The sequence below is a fragment of the Pyxicephalus adspersus genome, chromosome 3, assembly GCF_032062135.1.
Source record: "Pyxicephalus adspersus chromosome 3, UCB_Pads_2.0, whole genome shotgun sequence".
In the NCBI taxonomy this organism is placed as follows: domain Eukaryota; kingdom Metazoa; phylum Chordata; class Amphibia; order Anura; family Pyxicephalidae; genus Pyxicephalus; species Pyxicephalus adspersus.
Window position 1 is genome coordinate 150,455,725 of NC_092860.1, and position 19,256 is coordinate 150,474,980.

The 19,256-nt window shown below is 40.7% G+C and overlaps 1 protein-coding gene across 1 annotated transcript in view; it reads left to right on the forward strand.

Moving 5' to 3' along the window:
- The window catches only part of SFXN5 (sideroflexin 5), a 141,214-nt gene that overhangs the window by 2,229 nt on the left and 119,729 nt on the right, over positions 1-19,256 (forward strand). Inside the window, exon 2 of the mRNA XM_072406670.1 lies at positions 14,319-14,387. Within this exon, the coding sequence (XP_072262771.1) occupies positions 14,319-14,387 (69 nt within the window). The remainder of the gene's footprint in view (positions 1-14,318; positions 14,388-19,256) is intronic.

A 19,256-nucleotide genomic window follows, 5' to 3' on the forward strand; every position in this document is an offset into this window, starting at 1 on the left:
GCCCCTGAAATGAAGAGATTGTTTCATTTAAAATTAATTGTGGTAATGTACAGAACCAAAATTAGAAAAAAAGTCAAAATTATAGTCCTAACTGTGTGTGTCCTATATAATGTTTATATATATATAAACATCGTATGGAGGGGATATGTGTCCTATAATAATGTATATATCCCATGGGGGAGAGCTGTGTCATATAATACCATATATATATCCCATGTGCAAGGGCTGTGCCCTATAATAATGTTTATATCCTATAGGGGAGGGCTGTGTTCTATATTATTGTTAACATCCTATGGGGGAGGGCTGTGTCCTATAATAATGTATATATCCTACAGGGGAGGGCTGTGTCCTATAATAATGTATATATACTATGGGGGAGGGCTGTGTCCTAAAATAACTTATATATCTTATGGGGTAGGGCTGTGTCCTATAATAATGTATATATTCTATGGGGTAGGGCTGTGTTCTATAATGGTAAGGTACATCTTCCTGATCTGGCCTGTGTCCTATATTTTCATCCCACAGATAAGGTCAATGTTCTATAAAGGTGTATCAGTCTCACAGGGAGATTGAGGTCCTATCTGGGGTTATACATTATATAACCTAGCTTTATGTCCTATAGATGTGTATCTTACAGAGGAGGTGTATACATCCTACAAGGTTATTCTATTTCCTATGGAGATGCCTTTATTTCACCAATGTGGAGTATTGTGTATATATATCCTATAGAGGTGGTCTTTGTTGTATACATCCTACAATAGATGGGTAGTATAGGGGTTATCTATGTCCGATATAGTGGTATACATTATAGAAAAGAGGTGTATACATCCTACAGTGATGGTTTATATATTCTATAGAGGTGCTGTACTCCCTAGAGGGGTGTATACATCCTACATGTATGGTCGTCATACAGAGAAGAATTATTTCCCATGGAGGTGTTTACATCATCTGCAGGAGACCTATATAATGTAGTGGTGTATGCATCATACCCAGGATGCCCGCTTCCCGTAGAGGTGCATGCGTCGTGCCTATGAACCCTGCGGCCCATGGAGGTGTGTGCGTCGTGCCCAGGAACCCTGCGGCCCATGGAGGTGCGTGCGTTGTGCCCAGGAGGATCCTACAGAGGATAAACAATATTTTAAGGAGTTAACCCATAGAAGTACTGTTTGTTTTATTTCATTTCATTTGTGGGTTAAAATACCCAATACAGGTTTATTTCCATTGAGGAGAAAACAGAAGGTATAGCCTCAGTCCTATGTTTTCTTTGAATCGGGACAACATAAGAATCATACGGTCTTCAGCCATTCAAAAATTATTTACATCTAACACACAACGTATTTAAAAAAAAATGTTTAACAAAAATCTAAGCTTTTAGAATTTCAGCATCAATAATGTAAAGTATTCAGTTTCCATGTATTTTTCACTCGCTTTGTTGTGTAGGAATTTCGGCCCACTCTTCTTTACAACATTGCTTCGGGTTTGAGGTTTGTTGGTATTCATTGTATGGACAGTTTCTCCAAGGTTCTGAAAAAGAATTTCAATGAGGTTATTAATATTATTATTATTACTATTATTATTAATAATAAAGAGTATATAGCGTTAACATACTACACACTGTTGTACAATAAATAGGAGCTGCAAATGACAGACAGATACAGCCAGTGACACATTGTGGTCTGGCCTTTGATTGGGCCATTACAACACCTTGATGCTTTTCTTTTGTAGATTTCCTGCTTGGATTGGATTGATTGTCCTGTTGTATGGCCTATTTTAGCCAGACTAAAACTGCCATACAGTTGGCCTCACATTTGCCTGTAGAATAATTTGGTAAGAGTAATGACTGCAAGGTGCCCAGGTCCCATGGCTTCAAAACAAACCCAAATCATCGCCTCTCTACCACCATGCTTTACAGTTGGTGTGAGCTGTTTGGGTTGATATTCTGTGTTTTAGTTCTTATCATACTTTGAACTTTGTATTATATTACAGTCCAAAACATCTCCACTTTGGTCTCATCTATCCATAGAACATTGTTCAGAAGTTTTCAGATTCAACTTTGCAAACCTAAGCTGTGCTGTCATGTTTTTTTTATGGAGAAGAGGCTTTTCTCCTGGTTTCATAGAAAGCTCAGTTTTTCTAAGCTTTGCACGGTCAGACTTTGCAGTGAATTTGCTGAAACACTAATTATTGGGTAGCTTGGCTACTGTCCCGATTGTTTTCTGCTTGTGAAAAATATTTTTCACTGTAGAATGATGGACTTCAGATTTTTTGGACATAGATTTCCATGCCAATGTCTCCTAAAGATAAAGGAAGCCAATAGCTGACCCAGACCACTAGACCCTCAATGATTAAATTGCATAGAACTGTTGTGCTCATGACTAATGTGTACAAGAGTTCTTCGAGATGCCTCTTTATAAAGTTTTAGAGACACCTTCAATCAACAAACTTAGATAATTTTCTTTTTGTAATGGTTTCTCCACCCTTGTCCTCTGTACAGCAAAGGGTTTATAGAAGACTGTAAATGCCAGTTTATGAAGCCATAAACCACTTCATTGCTTGTTACTTATTATTCTGATGTGAACAATCCACATGGTCAAAGTCTACATGTACTGAACCGTAACACAATACACTGGAACCATTATGCCAACACATCTTCTAGTGGTCCCCAGGGGACCTGCAAAAAATAATACATTCTTCCTCCTAAATCTTTATATGAAATCTTAATAGCAAAGCGTTAGAGGGGCCAAGCATTGACCTTTCCAAGGTAAGTTTCAGGCCTCCTGATGCACTGTAAATTTTTAAAATGTATGGATACCCTAAACACAACCTTCTTTTACCATTTAAGTTTGCTTGCAAAAGACAGTAATCATTTACCTGATTATATTCGGTCCATTATCCTTTATTTGACAGCCAGAGGCGGTATGCTACCTCTGTCACCATAGACTTATGTTGGAAATGTCTGCAAACTCTTCGAAAGGCTTATACAGGTATTTGCTAATGCCTATTAAAATGTTTATAGGTGTTTTTTGAAAGTCTAGCTTAGCAGGACTGCCAACCCCCTCATGCCCATGTTGTTTGATCTGATGCCAGATACGGTCACTTGTTCTGGCAGGGTAGTCCAGAGCAGGAGTCCTCCTCTGCCCTCTTCTGTGATTTGCCATTCAAAATGCTGGTGTCACCAGTGTTTTAAATACTTCAGCCAATCATGGAAGAGGGCACAGGAGGACACAAGTCCCAGGATGGCCCACCAGCTACATTTGCAGATCTCTGAGCTCTTGTCAGTGTGCACCCAGTGCTGGAAGAATCCTTCCTACGGAGATATCTCAAAAAGTAAATTAATTAAATTTGCTTGCCCCCTTCCTTTTTGGAAAAAACACATTCTAGAAGACCTTTTATGCTTAATGCCTTTATATCCAGGAAGGCCCCAAACCTATTAAAGAGTCTGGTTTCAATATTGGGGTGTGGGGACCTCACGCTGTAAATGTCTGAATGCCGTGCTGATATAGTGGCTTTGATATTTACAATTTGTAATCCAGAACAAGTTGGAGAATTAAGCAGGCCAGTGTTTCTGATCCACATTTTTTATTTGGGGTCAGTGACTCAGAAATGATCAAAGTCCTTGGATCAGCATTTAAAAAAGAAAAATTCAATGATGGCAGCCTTTATGTTTAGATGACGGGTTTCTTTTAAATTGGCAACTAAAATGAATGTATTTCATTTCCACCCGGTGCTCCCCAGACTATACAGACAAAAACACTGTAATATGTGGTTTCCAGAAGCATCAGTCTTTATTTGGGATTTTATTTTTGGAAAGATGCCACTGTGGGAATGTGAAGACAGAAGCACTTCTTGCTTTTGTAAAGCAGACTTCACAGCAGCCCTATGTAAAACACATAAAAAATACTGACTATATAAAAGTAAAAATAATTTATCTTTTCCTTACACCTTGACTTTCTAAATGCTGGCCCAGGTAAAGATGATAACACTGAGCCTTTTATTGATTGGTCTGGCTTTTACTGCTCTCTCAGACTACGTTGGAGAGAAATCCCCTCATCACCAGGGGCAGAGACTGTAATATTTTTATTTTCCTGTCTGGTAAAACTATTGCTGGAACAGGAATAGAAAGGGAGAGTTTTCCTAAGATCTAAATCTAAAACCCCAGTGGTACTGCTTAGTCCTACGGTGTAAAAAAAATGGGAACCAGTGCACAGTGTCCTGGCCTTCATTGCTGTAATATATTTCACGGAGGCAAAATTTCACCATGGTTTAGAGATCACTGACCCGCGTAGGCTTCTTTTATTTAGATAATATTTACTTATCCCAGAATTCAGCTTTTAATGTTTAGTCACCTGACATGGAAGCCTAAATTATTATTAACTGACTGATATATTAAAGCTCTCCAAGGCTGGGAGAACCCAGGGGTTCCAGCAAACCTGGAATGGAACCACCCTGGGTTTGCCAGGTACCCAAGTTTCACCCACGATAGTCTATCTTCTCCTGCCTCGGAGATCTGTAAAAAAAATCTGACCCATTTTATGTATTTGTGTCACTCTAGTCTTAGGATTTGTGTAAAACATCATTTATTATTTGAATCATCTCTGGATACTTCTCTCCATTCCTGTCTGGTGTATTGGAGGAATTGTTACTCATCTTTTTGTCACTGGTGCAGAAATGGTGAAAACTCAAGGCTATAAAACAAGCCTCTCTGTGCTTTTTATTGGATACAGCGCTGTATATGGTTCAGAATTCATTACTTCCCTCGATTCAACATTATTGTTTTGATAACAATTGTAATAAGTTTTTAACAGTTAAATAGTTTAATGAGTTATATTTTGTGCTAATTTATTTTTTTTCCCCAGAAATTGGGATATATAATAATTGACCAAATAGGGTACAAGGAAGTACAGAAAAATACCAATTATCTAGTGTATATCCAGCCAGCCAAACTTCACCTTTCCATTTTAGATAATGTAGGGAAATATTTCAATTCATCTTTGATTTTGTTTAACTGATTCCTGGGACTTTCTACCCTGGCGTGTCCAGATGGTGGTGGTGCAGCATACCAATTAGGTCATCCATCCTTTCAGTACCTGTCTATGGGTACAGTGAAGAAATGAATGTAGTCACCCAGGGAAGGAAGTATGTGGTTTTAGCAAAAGGCTTGATCATGCTACGTGTTTGTTTCTCGATTTAGATACAATTTAAATTACCGGCTGGTGTCTAAATAAGTCCCATGCTACCCGGTTCATGTGCCATGGCATGCCATGCCAGAGACAGATGGACTGCTACCATAAAAGAGATTGTTTTGTTCAACCCTAGGAATGTACTAATTTAGGAAATTCATGGTATTATATTGCCTAACCTGAAGATATGTAATTATGAATAGGACAGGAAAAAGGCAAACTATTCCGGCAAATTAAATTCAAACAAATACATTTATTTATTAAAATAAAAAAGTTAATCCTAGGCTAAACATAGGTCAATTTATGCTTATGCCCTAACTAGACATAGTTATCCAAAACTTGCTTGAGAAGTATTAGACCCGTGTTTAGTAGCACATAGGATCCTATAAGCAAATTGCTATTGGTCTCTTATCCTGACGCATTTCGCTTAAAGAGCTTCCTCGGGATTCCTTGAATGTGTTTGTTTGAATTAAATTTGCCAGAATAGCCTGACTTTTACCTGTCCTTGTCATAATTCTACCATAAAAATCTACAGTACATATTTGTGATAGTTTGAAAATTCTTTTCCCTGTGGCATGAATATTTCAGACTGTGAGGCAGCAAAGCTGCTCCAGCTGATGTATTCCTCACCATGGTTCACAGTTGTGATGTAGTGGTAGTCCAAAGTGTCATTTCCCTCGTGTTTTTCCACCAACTATTTCCATTTCAGTGTTTGGTATCATTAGTAACCGCCCAAAAACATCTGGAAAGTACCAGGTGGTACGCCCAACAATAAAGGTGCAGCAATTGTATGTCGTAGGACCCCTTTTACCCCATAATCTATATTGTGTTTCTCCAATTCTCACCGGCAGCGAACGGGTTCCCTAGCAGTTGTCTGCCGTTCATGTTTGGATCCCATTAGGTGCTTGCCGATTCTAAACATGCTGAAAATATATCAGTGTTGTATCAGGAGGTAGACCAAATCCCTCCAACAATCTCTCGATTGTATTAAATAAACGCGAACTTTCCTTATGACGGGGAGAAATCTTTCCAAAGTCTGCCGCTCATCCAGGAAAGACTCCTTCTCGTTCTGACCAAGAGCCCAGCGCCGTACGCTATCTGCCAAAATGCTAATTTGCTAATTGCTGAACTCAGCTGCTACCCAGCGAGGCAGAATCACACGGATATATTTATAGGCATGGCGTATAGGGACTGGGAATGCATTGCCGCATCCTTGACCATCAATAAACGGTTAAATGTACAGACAGTCTGTTTATAAATGTCCTAATTGTCTGTCTAAATCTTTATCTGTCATATTATTTTTAATCAGGGAGTGCTATTACAGCAGACTTAAAGCAGACGAGCAAATGAATGGCAGTATGCATCTAAAAAAGAAATGTGTATATTTTTTTTTAAATGTAACGGATATATATTGAACCTTTGCAACTCCCCCGGACTGGGAGAACGGGTTGTACTAGGTAAAAATCGGTTATGCTGGATGCACATGGGCTGATGAGAAATGTGAGAGAGCAGAAAGGTGAAGAAACCATTCTTCTGTTGCTGCTTCACTGTCCAATCACAGGCTGGGGTGGAGAGGTGACCTGGCTTAATCCATTTACTGCAGCGGAGAAAAGTGAGGTCACCCAGGCAGCTGTACTTTGTGTGAGGTTTGGGTAGACCGCAATCCAAGTCCTTTGGCAGGTAATGCAGCTCGCCATAGGGGTTTATTTAGCTTTACAATATTTCTAGTTTAAATATTTAAATATGGCATTATATCAGCCTCTTGCTTTGCAGAAATAAAACAGCGGCTGGACAGGGCTGTAAGCCAATCATTGTCTCCTCCTTTCAAACCGGGCAGCAAAGATAAACTTGTCAATGAGCTGAAGTTTTTTGTCCAATCAGCAAGATGGAGGTAGGTCGGTGACCAAACTATACCACTCATCAGTGGTAAAAAAAAAGTGAGGTCAGGGACCTGGCTGTGGTGTCTGGATTATGAGATTGGATGGACAGAATTACAAATCTGTTTACAGGCAAGGCATACGTGTGGTACATTTTTATATCTGATACCTGTATGTAGTTATAGAAGTTTATGGGGCAGCCATATTTGCTCATTATATATGCAGGCATTGTTTCTTTTTCTCTAAAGTTCTTCAGGGCCCATTTATACTACAGTGTTGTGATCAAGCATGGCCAGGCCATGTTCATATTTAAAAAACAACCTCCTAGGTAGCATAAACCACGTATTGTAGCACTCAGCAATGCACAGGTGGCTTGTCTTGGCTTTCCTTAACACACCAATATGAAGTGCAAGGGGCCTTACTAGTTCTCCCAACGCATGACAGACCGAGAGTGCTCTGTGTGCCTTATTAATATTGGCAGTCCTTCGGCATATCCTCATTGAGTGGCCAATTGGAGATGGATTCATAAACCAAGATATAGAACAGTGTTTCCAGCCAGCGTTCCATGGAGCCCCAAGGTTCCTCCAGAGGTTGAGCAATGATCAATGTGTGCCTTTCAGGTTAGTTTACCTGACACCAATGATCTATTTGCAGTGTTCTCCCAGGCATTTTTAGCTGGGCGCACCACCCGGCACTTTTCAGCACCCACCCAGCTGTTTTTGGGTGGTTACCAAAGAGTTTGGTCACAATACAGGGGCTGCCACCTAAAACTTCTTCCCACCTGGCTTAAAAAAATTTCTGGGTTGAGCACTGTATTTGGTTATCTGTAAGGGTGACATTATCTGTAAGGGAGGGAGTCGTTCTTCCCACTGACCACCATGCTAACGTATAGTAATTATATCAGGAGTTACCGGAAGATCTGAGAGGTATTTCAAGGGTTCCTCCACAATAAAAAGGCTGAAATAGAATATTGGTGTTTAAATATGGAACAGAACGCATTCAGAGACAAAAGCATCAAAGGTCAGGTAAGCGTCACAGGGACTGAATACTTGCTAAAATGACACTCTGGTTCTCCTTTAAAATTGGGGAAAAAATCAGAAATGGGCGAACAGATGAGAGGGCTCATGCTGGGCGTTCTGCAGAGGAAATATGTGTACAAGCTGCCATATAGCATGATGTCAGATCTGGAAAGATAGAGGAGCACACTCGTCATTTAAAAACACAGGGAGAGAGTGAGGGGGAGACATATTGTGCGCTCTTTTTTTGACAGACACTGCAGCTGATGCTCGGAGCGTTTGGCAGGACAAGGGGGCACGGTACCAGGAGGCAACGCTATCCTAAAGATGATCCCAGATAAACAAGTGTACGGCTTTCGTCTCATCCCTCCCCGTATAGGGGAAGATTTCTGGAGATTTTTACTGACTCATGGCAAAGTCCAGGCTAGAATGCGGGATGATTTTTTTTTTACCATTTTCTACATGTTTGATGCACTATAATTACATATTGTATTACGGGTTTTTAATACTTTATTTGGTATCTATTTTTTCCATCAATGACTAACAAATCTGAACATTCAGGTTTGATTCTGATGCCTGTTGGTTAAAGTGAAACTCCAGGAGGATATTTAGGTACATGTCGTCTTTCCTATGAATGGCAAGTGTCATCTGCACATAGTCCCCAATGCCAACATTTTGACCCAATTGGACCATCTCCATTTGTCTATACCAGCTCTTCCTAACTGTTTTAACATGCAGGAACCTCTGAAATAACTTTCAGGTCTTAGGGAACCTTTCAACATTGTTGGCCAGATGGGCAAAAAGATAGTTGGTGTCAGTCTGAGAGGAACAAACAGCTCATTGCCTAACCTCTGGAAGAACCCAGAGCCCCACAGAACTCTGATTGAGAAACACTGATCTAGGCGTGAACTTGTGGCGGAGCTTAGGCAGGATGATACCATGTGACAGTATTTGGGTCTGGTGATTGGCCAAGAAGAAAGGGGAGATGGTGAAGGAGCATTGCTGGGTAAGCCTGGTGGGTGGGCATTGATCACACACTCCTACTTTGCCATTTACAGGTGTCTAATTGGGAAAAAGGTAAAGTGAATACAGTTATGTATAATTAAACCCATTAGCATTCCCTCATCTAAGAGGCGGATGAGCAACCATCTACTGCTACCTTTTACCCACTTGCTTTTTGTGCATGTGTGTCATATGTGCACATATGGAACACCTGAGTAAGTGTGACCTCCTATAATGCCTTGCGCTCCGTGTATAAACCCCCATGTACACATGACATGCTATCAGGAAGCACACATCCTCTGGAAAATAAAATGCTGTGATTGAAGGAGAAAACGACACCTCTAAAGCAGAGAGTGCTCACCTTTTCCTGCAGGTTGCATTTACAAATTTCATTCCAATACTGCAAAATGGTCCCCAAAGTCTGCTGTCAAACTTGCAGCAGTATCCACCTCCTGAGTATATTGCAGCACTCACTGGTTTCCTTTGTGTGGTGACATGGAAGTCAGCAGGAGGAACCTGGCACTGATATTCTGGCCCTGATTTATTAGAGTTCTCCAAGGCTGGAGAGAATACACTTTCATCAGTGAGCTGGGTAAAACAGAAAACTTGGAATGGATTTCCTCCAAGTCATTAGTTGTCGTTTTGTTAGCAAATGTTTTCAATTCTGGACCAGATCCATCCCAGGTTTGCTGGATCACCCAGCTTCACTGGTGAAAGTGTATTCTCTCCAGCCTTGGAGAACTTTAATAAATCCGGGCCTCAATGCTTTGAAGTCACCAATTAAAATTATAATTAGATGGTGGAAGGAGCAGAATGCAAAAAAAAAAAATTGTTGAGTTGTGAATTGTTTTCTTTGAGGAATAGGAAGGAAAACTCGGCGATGGGGTTTTTGGACTCCACTCAAAGTGTTCATTTCAAGCTGCGCGATTAGGAGTGTGAAATATGTTGCATCATCTTTAATCATTTACATTTCATCTGTGTTGATGAAATAATCGCTCAGGAGCATAAAAATATAAGAATGTAATAGCACAGCCGTCCCACCTACGCACACACATCAGCTATGGGTGCAATATGCTTATGGCGTTTTAACCCTTTTTATATTCAGAGCCACTCTGGGGCTATATTTTCATATGTTAGCGAAGAAAGATGTTGGTAGGATAGTGACCAGCAATCAACGATCGCTATTTGTCTCAAGTGGTTGAAATTGATGGGCTAATGTAACTGTGAAAGTGAAGCTGGCCTGTTCTTAATCCATTGATGGGCGCCATAATCTTTACCCAGTCCTCTTATGAGATTGAGATCTTGAGCCATCTTGATTGGCCAAGCTAGAATGACTGAAGGCTGCACACACGCATACAATATTTGTCGTTGGAAAGGATCTTTTACAATCTTTTCCAACAACAAAAGACTGAACGATGCATGAAAAAGCGCTGTACCGTTGTGCTCTATGGGGAGGAGAGGGGGAGAACGATGGAGCGGCAACCAGCTGTGTTCTCTCCCCTTCACTTTAATTAGGATCTTTCATCATTCCTAGATCCGCCAGGAACAACGAGTGCTGTACACACACCAGATTCTCGTCCGATATCGGCCTTGAGGCGATTGGACGAGAATCAGTTAACGTGCACATGTACAAGTGAGTTAAAGCAGAACTGTAGTTGTTGGGTGGTGCATTGCCAACACTGAATTCTTGCTGATTATAGCACAGTCGGAATGCATGCACCATGATGTGATGATGATATCTTCCCACATCTCCTCTGGCTTCTCAGAGATCCTCTTTGGCAATTTGGATGGCCACTGGCGCATGTGCAGGAGTTACATCGTCTTCAGAGGACTCGTACACTGTGCAGTGTAGAGCTAAAACAAAAAGTAGGTTTTAATAATTTATCCAATATTGCACTTTTTTACACAGTCCAGTAATTGTCACTGGCTGCCAGAGCAAACATTTAATAGCAATGAAAGGGACCATATAACTTCTGAAGTAAAGCTCCAACCAGTTTTGCTTCTTTATTTGAATAAAAGTTTTTCCTCTGTGACGGTACTGATTGACCAAGCCCTTTTACTGACTGCTGGTCTGCCGCGCCGCCTTCCCCTACAAGACATTCACTGTCCATTGTTCCTGCACAAGGCCTAATCAGCTATTGATCCTTCTGCAGCTTAACCTATGGAAACCTTAACCTATAGAAACCATGTTACAATGTCCCTATATCAGCCATTCTCGACCAGGGTTCTGTGGAATCCCAGGGTTCCTACAGAAGTTTTCTTGACCGTTGGCTGATTGATCTCCCATAAGATGGTGCCTGCATAATTCTAGGACCAACACCACTTGGCAGAGCCAGCTGCATGAAACCATAGACCTTACCGGTCTGTAGGGGGCATTTTGACTACTAATTTTTTAGGGGGTATTCTTCTCACTAGCAACTAATACAAGTAGCATTATAAGCAAGGGTTTTCCCTAACACCTGAAAAAGGTTGAGAAAGGCTGCTCTTCATAGTCAAATTTGATTGCCTCCTGGACACTTCAATGGGGTTGTCACTGATTCAAGGACATTTCTAAACCATCCAAACAATAGTAGCGATAGATGGGGTGTATAAAGGGTAATGACTTAATCATCTTAGGCCCATGACCTGCAGTACTGGGAATTCCATATTCATGGAACTTAATTGCAGTTCCCTATCATGTAACCAGTCAGCATAGTGGAGTCTTGTCCGTTACTAAAGTTATCCAGATAAATTACTCCATAAACCAAGAATGACCATCGGAATGGACACCACCACCAGTCACGTGCTCCACTATACTCAAACATACAAGTTTTTACAGCACCATCCATTTTTTTAGCTTTGGACAGTTTTGTTAGACTCTAGAACCCCAGTCAAGGTTTTCATTTGTCCCCAGAATAATTAAAAAGGGGAACCTTAGCAGTAGGGGCACTCGTATTAATGACAGCTGTCTAGGGGACCATTTCCTTCACTTCAAGGAAATTTAATTTTGCTTCCTGTTGTGTCTACAGAACAGGAAGTTTTGGCTTTCAATACACTTTAAGTGTCATAGCAGCAGAGAGTGGTGGCTGTGTTCACATAGCGTACGAAGCAGCAACAGCAGCGGCAGAACTCGTTTTGATGTTCTCTGCAGAGCTGAGTGTTACTATTTCCGGAAATCAGGTCAGATTAATGGCTACGCCTGATGTAACCTGTAAATGTCCCCCAGCTGTTCTCCTGGCTTCTAGACCGGCACGTATGCTGAACACAACATCAGCGATCCGATTCAGCCTCTCCTGGGTCTAATGTGATTTTCTGCCTTATGGAGGGCCTGTATGCGATACAGCTACCAGACTCGCTACATTACCATTTCCCTGATGTGTTCTGACTGCACCGTATCTGAATGTTTATTTCACGTTGATGCAAGATCAGGGTTTCTCAAGTCTTCCCTTCAGGATCAGTAATGCAGGCCACATAGATTTAAAAAGAAAGTTCATCTAAATTTTGGAGCATTATTATTTTTATTATACATTTGAACTATTCTGCCAAAATATATGCTGCAACCTAATAAAAATGATTTCTACCCAAACCCTGAAATTCAATCAAACGTTGACATAAATATTTACTTTCTAGCCTTTACCCTAGCACTTATTCTAACCCCTAAATCTGAATGCTAGCATAATAGTTACTTACGGTAGAAAACTACAGGAAGGGCAGAGACAAGACCAGTCACCCTGCACAAGGATAGGAATAGGAGTGACCAGTCCCGTGCTCAACCCAGAAATTTTTTTAAGCCGGGTGGGAAGAAATTTTAGGTGGGTGGCAGCCCCTGTATTGTGACCAAACTCTTTGGTAACCACCCAAAAACAGCCGGGTGGGTGCTGAAAAGTTCCGGGTGGTGCGCCCAGCTAAAAGTGCCTGGGGAGAACCCTGCGGTCTATATCACTTAAATCTCCGAGAGCTGAATTCCTGCGTAGACCTGAAAGAAATACACAAAGCACACTAAGGTTCAAGTAAAGATACACATGCATCTTGTATTTAGGACGTACTTACCTATACTTGAATTTAGCTTTATACTATACCCTAGCACTTAACCTAACCTTTTGAAAAGTGGAATAAAGGTTCCCTTTGAAAAAAAATTGGCCATCAGACAGGTGTTAATTGCAGAAAGGGACAGGTAATGTCCCTGCAATAACTGTTTTACCTGCCTGATCACCACTGAGCTCACGTGCAGCTCAGCATTTGTTGTCCAGGATACTGCAATTCTAGCTTCCCTCGCAAATGCCAGGAATACAAGAACTCCTATGCTCCTACACAAGAGTTAAGTCATCCCAACCTGGCCAATCAAAGTGGCCAAAGATCATCTCTAGGAACTGAAGAAGGAAGAAGATGGCGGCAGCCTGCAACGGAACAGGGACAGGTGAGTAATATGGGTTTAGTTCTACTTTGTATCTGTAATATCTCCAAGAGGTGAAATTGTAGTGCTGGTATAAATACTAGTAATGGGGAAAAAAATATCAGTTCTTAAAGCTGGAGGAGGACTCCTACTAATAGTAGTTATTCTTGTTGTAAAGGTAGTGATAACTGTAGAAGAAGGGGTATTGATGGTGGTTGTAGTACCAGTAGGAATCTTTTTGGTAGGAATAGTATTGGTAAAGGAAAGGAGCACCTGAATTTGTAAAAGTGTCCAAAGCGAGGGAAATGGACTCAAATTTTATTGCCTGTAGTCCTAATGCAGTTGATCCTCCCACCAAAATTGACTTGTCTTGTCCTGCATTATGTCTGTATAATTGAGACAGGACTTTGCTTCCTCATGTCTGAACTTCCCCCCCCCCGATGACTGGTAGCGATATATGGAAGCAGTAATAAGAAACAAAAATCCAAAGAATAAAGCAGCTGCAAGGAAAACCTTGCACTGCAGATCTTCAGATACAGCTGCCTCTCCAGCACAAATAATAGTGAGCAACACCATAGTGACATCACCATATCAGTAAGAGGTGCAGTGCCAAAGGTGCTAATAGGCAGGGGGTGCCTATTTTTAAGGAAGAAAAATACAAAGCAAAAGTGAAATGTATCAGGGTACTGATTAGACACTAATACAGTTCTAGATCTTTCCCATAATATAGCAAATCTTCACTTTTTAATGTTAGGTTCACTCTATGATGATTCATGGGCAGGGGGTACAGAGTATCCTTATTTGCATGGACAGGTGATCTGAATCGGCGTACAGTGTGCCAATCTAACGTTCTGATTTTGTTTTCCCTTAGAGCACATTCTATGGCAGATTTCGACACTTCCTCGACATCATTGATCCGCGCACACTTTTTGTAACAGAGGTAAGTGCTTCAACTTTCTTTATTTTAGGTCTTAATTGAAATTTCAGTCTTATTGTATGTTTTTTAGGGTTTTTAGAAACTGATGTATTATGTATATTTGTTTTACTGTCTTGTTCTTTATTGCTTAAATAAAAATATACACATGCCATCATTTGCAAAACATGTGAACCTTCCGGTTAATTTAGTATGCAGATTGGCTGTTTTCCAAAGCCAGAGAAAGTAGAATTTTAAATTACTTTGTAATTCTTTATGTCGTTATATACTGAAATACTTGCTTCTTAATGTCAGTGCTCTTTATTCTTCATACAAATGCTCTGCACGTCAGTAATTTGGGTACCAAAACTCTATAGGGCATAGGAGCTAATACTGACTTCCACCTGAACTCTGCTGCTCCCCGTATAGCTGCTTGCTGTCTTCTTTAGTGTCATGTTGATGCCCCTCTATAGTTTAATGGATTACAGTAATGAGATGAGTAGTTTCCTGACCTGTCAGTAAGAGTTTATTGTTCAGTTCAGTGGGACAACCAAATTTGGCTGTAGAAGTTGGTGGGAGTTTGGGTGCTTCAATCTTCCCTTTGCAGTGAGTAAAAAATAAATTACATCACCACTAAAGGGCTATACTATGAATGGTACCCCCGGGGAAGTCAGGAACACGGAACCCTGTAATTACGTGATAAGAAAGTAATTTGCCAATGGCTGCTGCATTGTATGCAAAAGATGAACTTTCGTGCAAGGTAAGAAATTATTTTTTTTAATATACATTTACATTTCTGTCCAGATTTTAGGTTAACACACTGGTCACTGTACCAAAAGGTATAGGTATACAGCATGGGGGAGATTGGGTCATTTATTGCCCAGTGCTCATCATATGTCTCTCTCATGACTTCTAAAATGCCACCTGCCCACCTTCTGAAAATCTGTGCAGGTAACCAGCAGAATTATGACTTTAATTGCACCATAATTATTCTCCACCGAGGATAAGAAAGTACAGCAGATATGTTTTAACAGGCTTAATGAATTCAAAGTGACATTGGCTAAGACAGACTGCTAACACACAGCTGGGGACTTCTCATCAGAGCATGCAGGGTGCTACTCACTAAAATGAAGACAAGGTGGGAACAGGCACAACGGGAGCCTAATACACTATTGTACCATCATTGTTCTTTCTCTGAAGTGCTGTATTTTGTATATCTCATCTGTAGCCAATGGAAATGATCACAGGTTTTACGTTGATTGACATTCTGATTCATTATAACATTTACAATAATTAGTCATTCTGATAGATGCTTGCTGCTTTCAAATTTACAAATCTGGTTTCCCTTTTAATGGCTGTCTGTATATTAAAGCAGAACTTAACCCTGCTATAGTTACTTGTCCCTGTTCTGTTGCAGGTCACCACCATCTTCTTCCTTCTTATAATATGATTTTTTGATAGGCTGGGCCGGGGTGACGTAAGTGGGAGTTTATTCAGTTCCGCCAAGTGCAGAGGAAGCCGGGAAAACCAGATGTCCTAGCAACCAAAGCATGCGCAGCTCAGAATTTTTGACTGTTCTCTGCAGCGATCGGGCAGGTAAAAATGATTAGTGCAGAGGGCACATTGCCAAGGCCTTTCTGCGAAAATTCCCTGCCTGATCAAAGATTTTTAAAAATGGATCTTTAGTTCCACTTTGAAATCTGAAATACATATATGGGAACTGACTCACCTGAAATACGAATTGGTAATTTTCTGCAGCCAGTTTTGTGATCTAGGTACACCTTTGAGACAGTATAGCCATATCTCAGAAATCCTGGTCATGGAAAACCTGCGCTTACTCCGAGAGAAAAAGAAGTTTTCTTTCTTTAATGATAGTTTACGCGGCCTTAAGGGCCTTTGACTTGTTTTGTTGTCACCAATTTGTAACAGCTGAATTTAAATGCAATTCTTGACAATTGGGCAACTCATTATTTGATCAGTAGAAGGTGGAAGGGGACAGGGAAAGCTGGGCTGGACACATAACTTCAGTTACCTCTTTTACTAAATCGTCAAGATACAAAAGGCAACCATTTTGTGTGTTTACATGCATTAGGTCAGCGAACTAGAGACTAGCATTTTCATGAGCGCTACACTATATTTCTTTTTCTATATTTCCTATATATTTCATGAGGGTTACACTATATTTACTTTCCTATATTTCCTATAAATCTCATGAGGTTTATACTATATTTCCTATATATTTCATGAGGTTACACTATATTTACTTCAGAAGCTTCCAGTATCAATTGTCACCCAAAACAAACTGAAATGTGGGGCCAATTGCATACTCCATGCAGATGTATATATACTGCTAGTCAGGGCTGTCATCCACTTTGCCCCCGGTGCTTCTAAAAATCTGTTATCAAAGAAAGCCTATTTCCCACAAGCAGTCGCTGGTTTGTATGCAAGGCTTGCTTCTGAGTGTTACTGAGTTGTTATAGTAACTTTTCATATCCCAGTACAGAACAACTTAGAGCCTGAATAGAGGGGACCGGACTCCTGGAGATTACCACCTCAATGCTGTCCATACCTGGTTTGCAGAGCATACTGAAGAGTAACATTGACCATTGGCCTGCACAGCGTCCATGTCCTGATAACTGAACCTAAATCAATAATAAAAAAGGTTGAGCAGACAGGTTGTTTCCTGAAAAAGGTAAAGGCAATGTCCCTACTACATATAATTAACCTACCTGCCTCCCTGTTCAGAATTTGAGTACACTTGCCTGTCCTTGCTACATTGCAGGTGCCGGCATCTTCATCCAGTCCTTTTTCAGGTTCAAGATCTCGGATTCCTGTTCCTTCTGCAATAAACAACCTGTCTGCTCTTGATTGTTTTGTTTTACAGTATATTTCCACTTTTAAAAATCCATGATCAGGCAGATCATTATTTTAGGAAGGGGCAGGTGATGTCCTTTTTGCAATAAACCCTGATTGCTACAGGCATCTAGCAAAAAACAGATCTGCACATGCACAGTGCCAGCTTTGGTAGCCAGGATACTCGGCCAACTTGGCGTCCCCTGCACGTGGCGGGGGGAATCCTGTGAAAATCCTGTGTGCCTGCGCTGGAACTGCATCATCCTTACCTAGCCAATCAAGATAGCCATAGATCCTTTACCGGAGAAGAGGAAGAAGATAACGGGAGGGAACCTGGGAAAGGTGAGTAACATGAGTTTAGTTCCACTTTAAAGAAGCTCTAAACACCAACTAAAATCTCATAAGTTTTAACATGCATATCATATCAGCTGACCCTTATTGTAAAAGGACTGACCCTCATTCCTATCAGAGTCTCTGTCCTTCTTTCCTTCCCAGTTGTCCCTGTTATCCCTGTACTGTGCAAATAAGAAATGTAATATTGAACTATTAAACTACTGAATATTCCATTTTAAGTGTGTAAATATATAGTCATTGTCATAATAAATCAGAAACTTTTGTTCAAATATTACCAATGTGGTCCGTGCATGATGATGCTTGTTAAGGCTGACACTTTCCTGTTATAGTTTGACAATGCTCTGTCCCTTTCACATTGGCTTCCAGTAGAGACCACTTCCATTCACGTTACGCAGGGATGTCGCCATCCGGAAACCTGGCCTGCCCTTTGCCATCACTGCAGCTTTCAGAGGCTGCAGGGGATCATCAGTACTAAGAGATACCGAAGGATAAAAAATAGGGGAATACAGCATTTTATGGAAAAAACGTTTTTTAAGATGCACAGCACTTTAGCACAGCAAAGCTCATTCAGTTCAGGGTTTATATCTGCTATCAAGCAGGAAGTGATGGATGGGCGTGGTGAGAAAGTGACTTTGTTCCTAAATCTTTTTGCTGCTGAAATTCAGGCCTTTCCCATTTCACAAGTTGTAAAATGAAAGTGTCATAGTTGATTTATAATGCTTGTTTATAAACTGTATCTTCCGTTCTGCCCTGTGTACATCCCATGTATAGTGAGGTGGACCGGAGAGATCTATTCTGCTCACGTTGTCAGCTGATGAATGCGCTGTGCCGCAGGAAATCACATTGAACGCTATGCATAATGCTTTCTCACTTCTTATTCCCATTAATCATCCTGCTGGCCTATGGAAACCATTCTGATTAGAGACCTGCAGTAATAATGAGAAGGAATTGTATAAATTGTTTAGTGTGTGTAATTAAACTTGGTACAGGCTTACTGAGAATTAGATTTGTCCCCTGATGGGTGCTAGTTCTTGACTGTTGAATTGACAGACTTTATGCTAGTAATGTGCTGATGTCTTCTTCCAGCTCCTGAGTATGTCTAAAGGTATCAACTAACAGAGAACCCAAAAATGTTCACATTTCTCCTAAAGCACCCCAAAACCTTCTATTCAATTTCATCATTTTCTGATACATCCTCTAGGATGAGGCTCCCTCTCCTCATCAGTGGGGGCCTGATGCTTTCATGTTAAAGTTTTTAACTTGGTCCCCCTGCAAATTCCCATTAATACTTCTTTGTTCTCCACAGCCCCTTTTAGCTGGGCCCACCACCCAGCACTTTTCAGTAACACCCGGCTGTTTTTGAATAGTCATTGAAAAGTTGGTCGCAATACAAGGCCACTACCTGCCTACAGCTTCTTCCCACCCAGCTTAAAAAACATTTCTGTGGAGAATACTGTACCTGTTGATCCAGCTTGGAAAGTAATAATACAGCTTTTTATAACAAGACGTAAGGGACAACAATGCTGTAAATATGTCAGCTTTGCCTTTTTGCACTGCAGTGAAATGAGAAGATGTTGCAGGGCATGGCTACCTTACTTGCTCTTTTTGAATCCCAACCCCATTGCTTGTCAATCGGACTATGACCACATGTAGTACTGTTCACTGATTTCTGGATTGACCACACTGCAT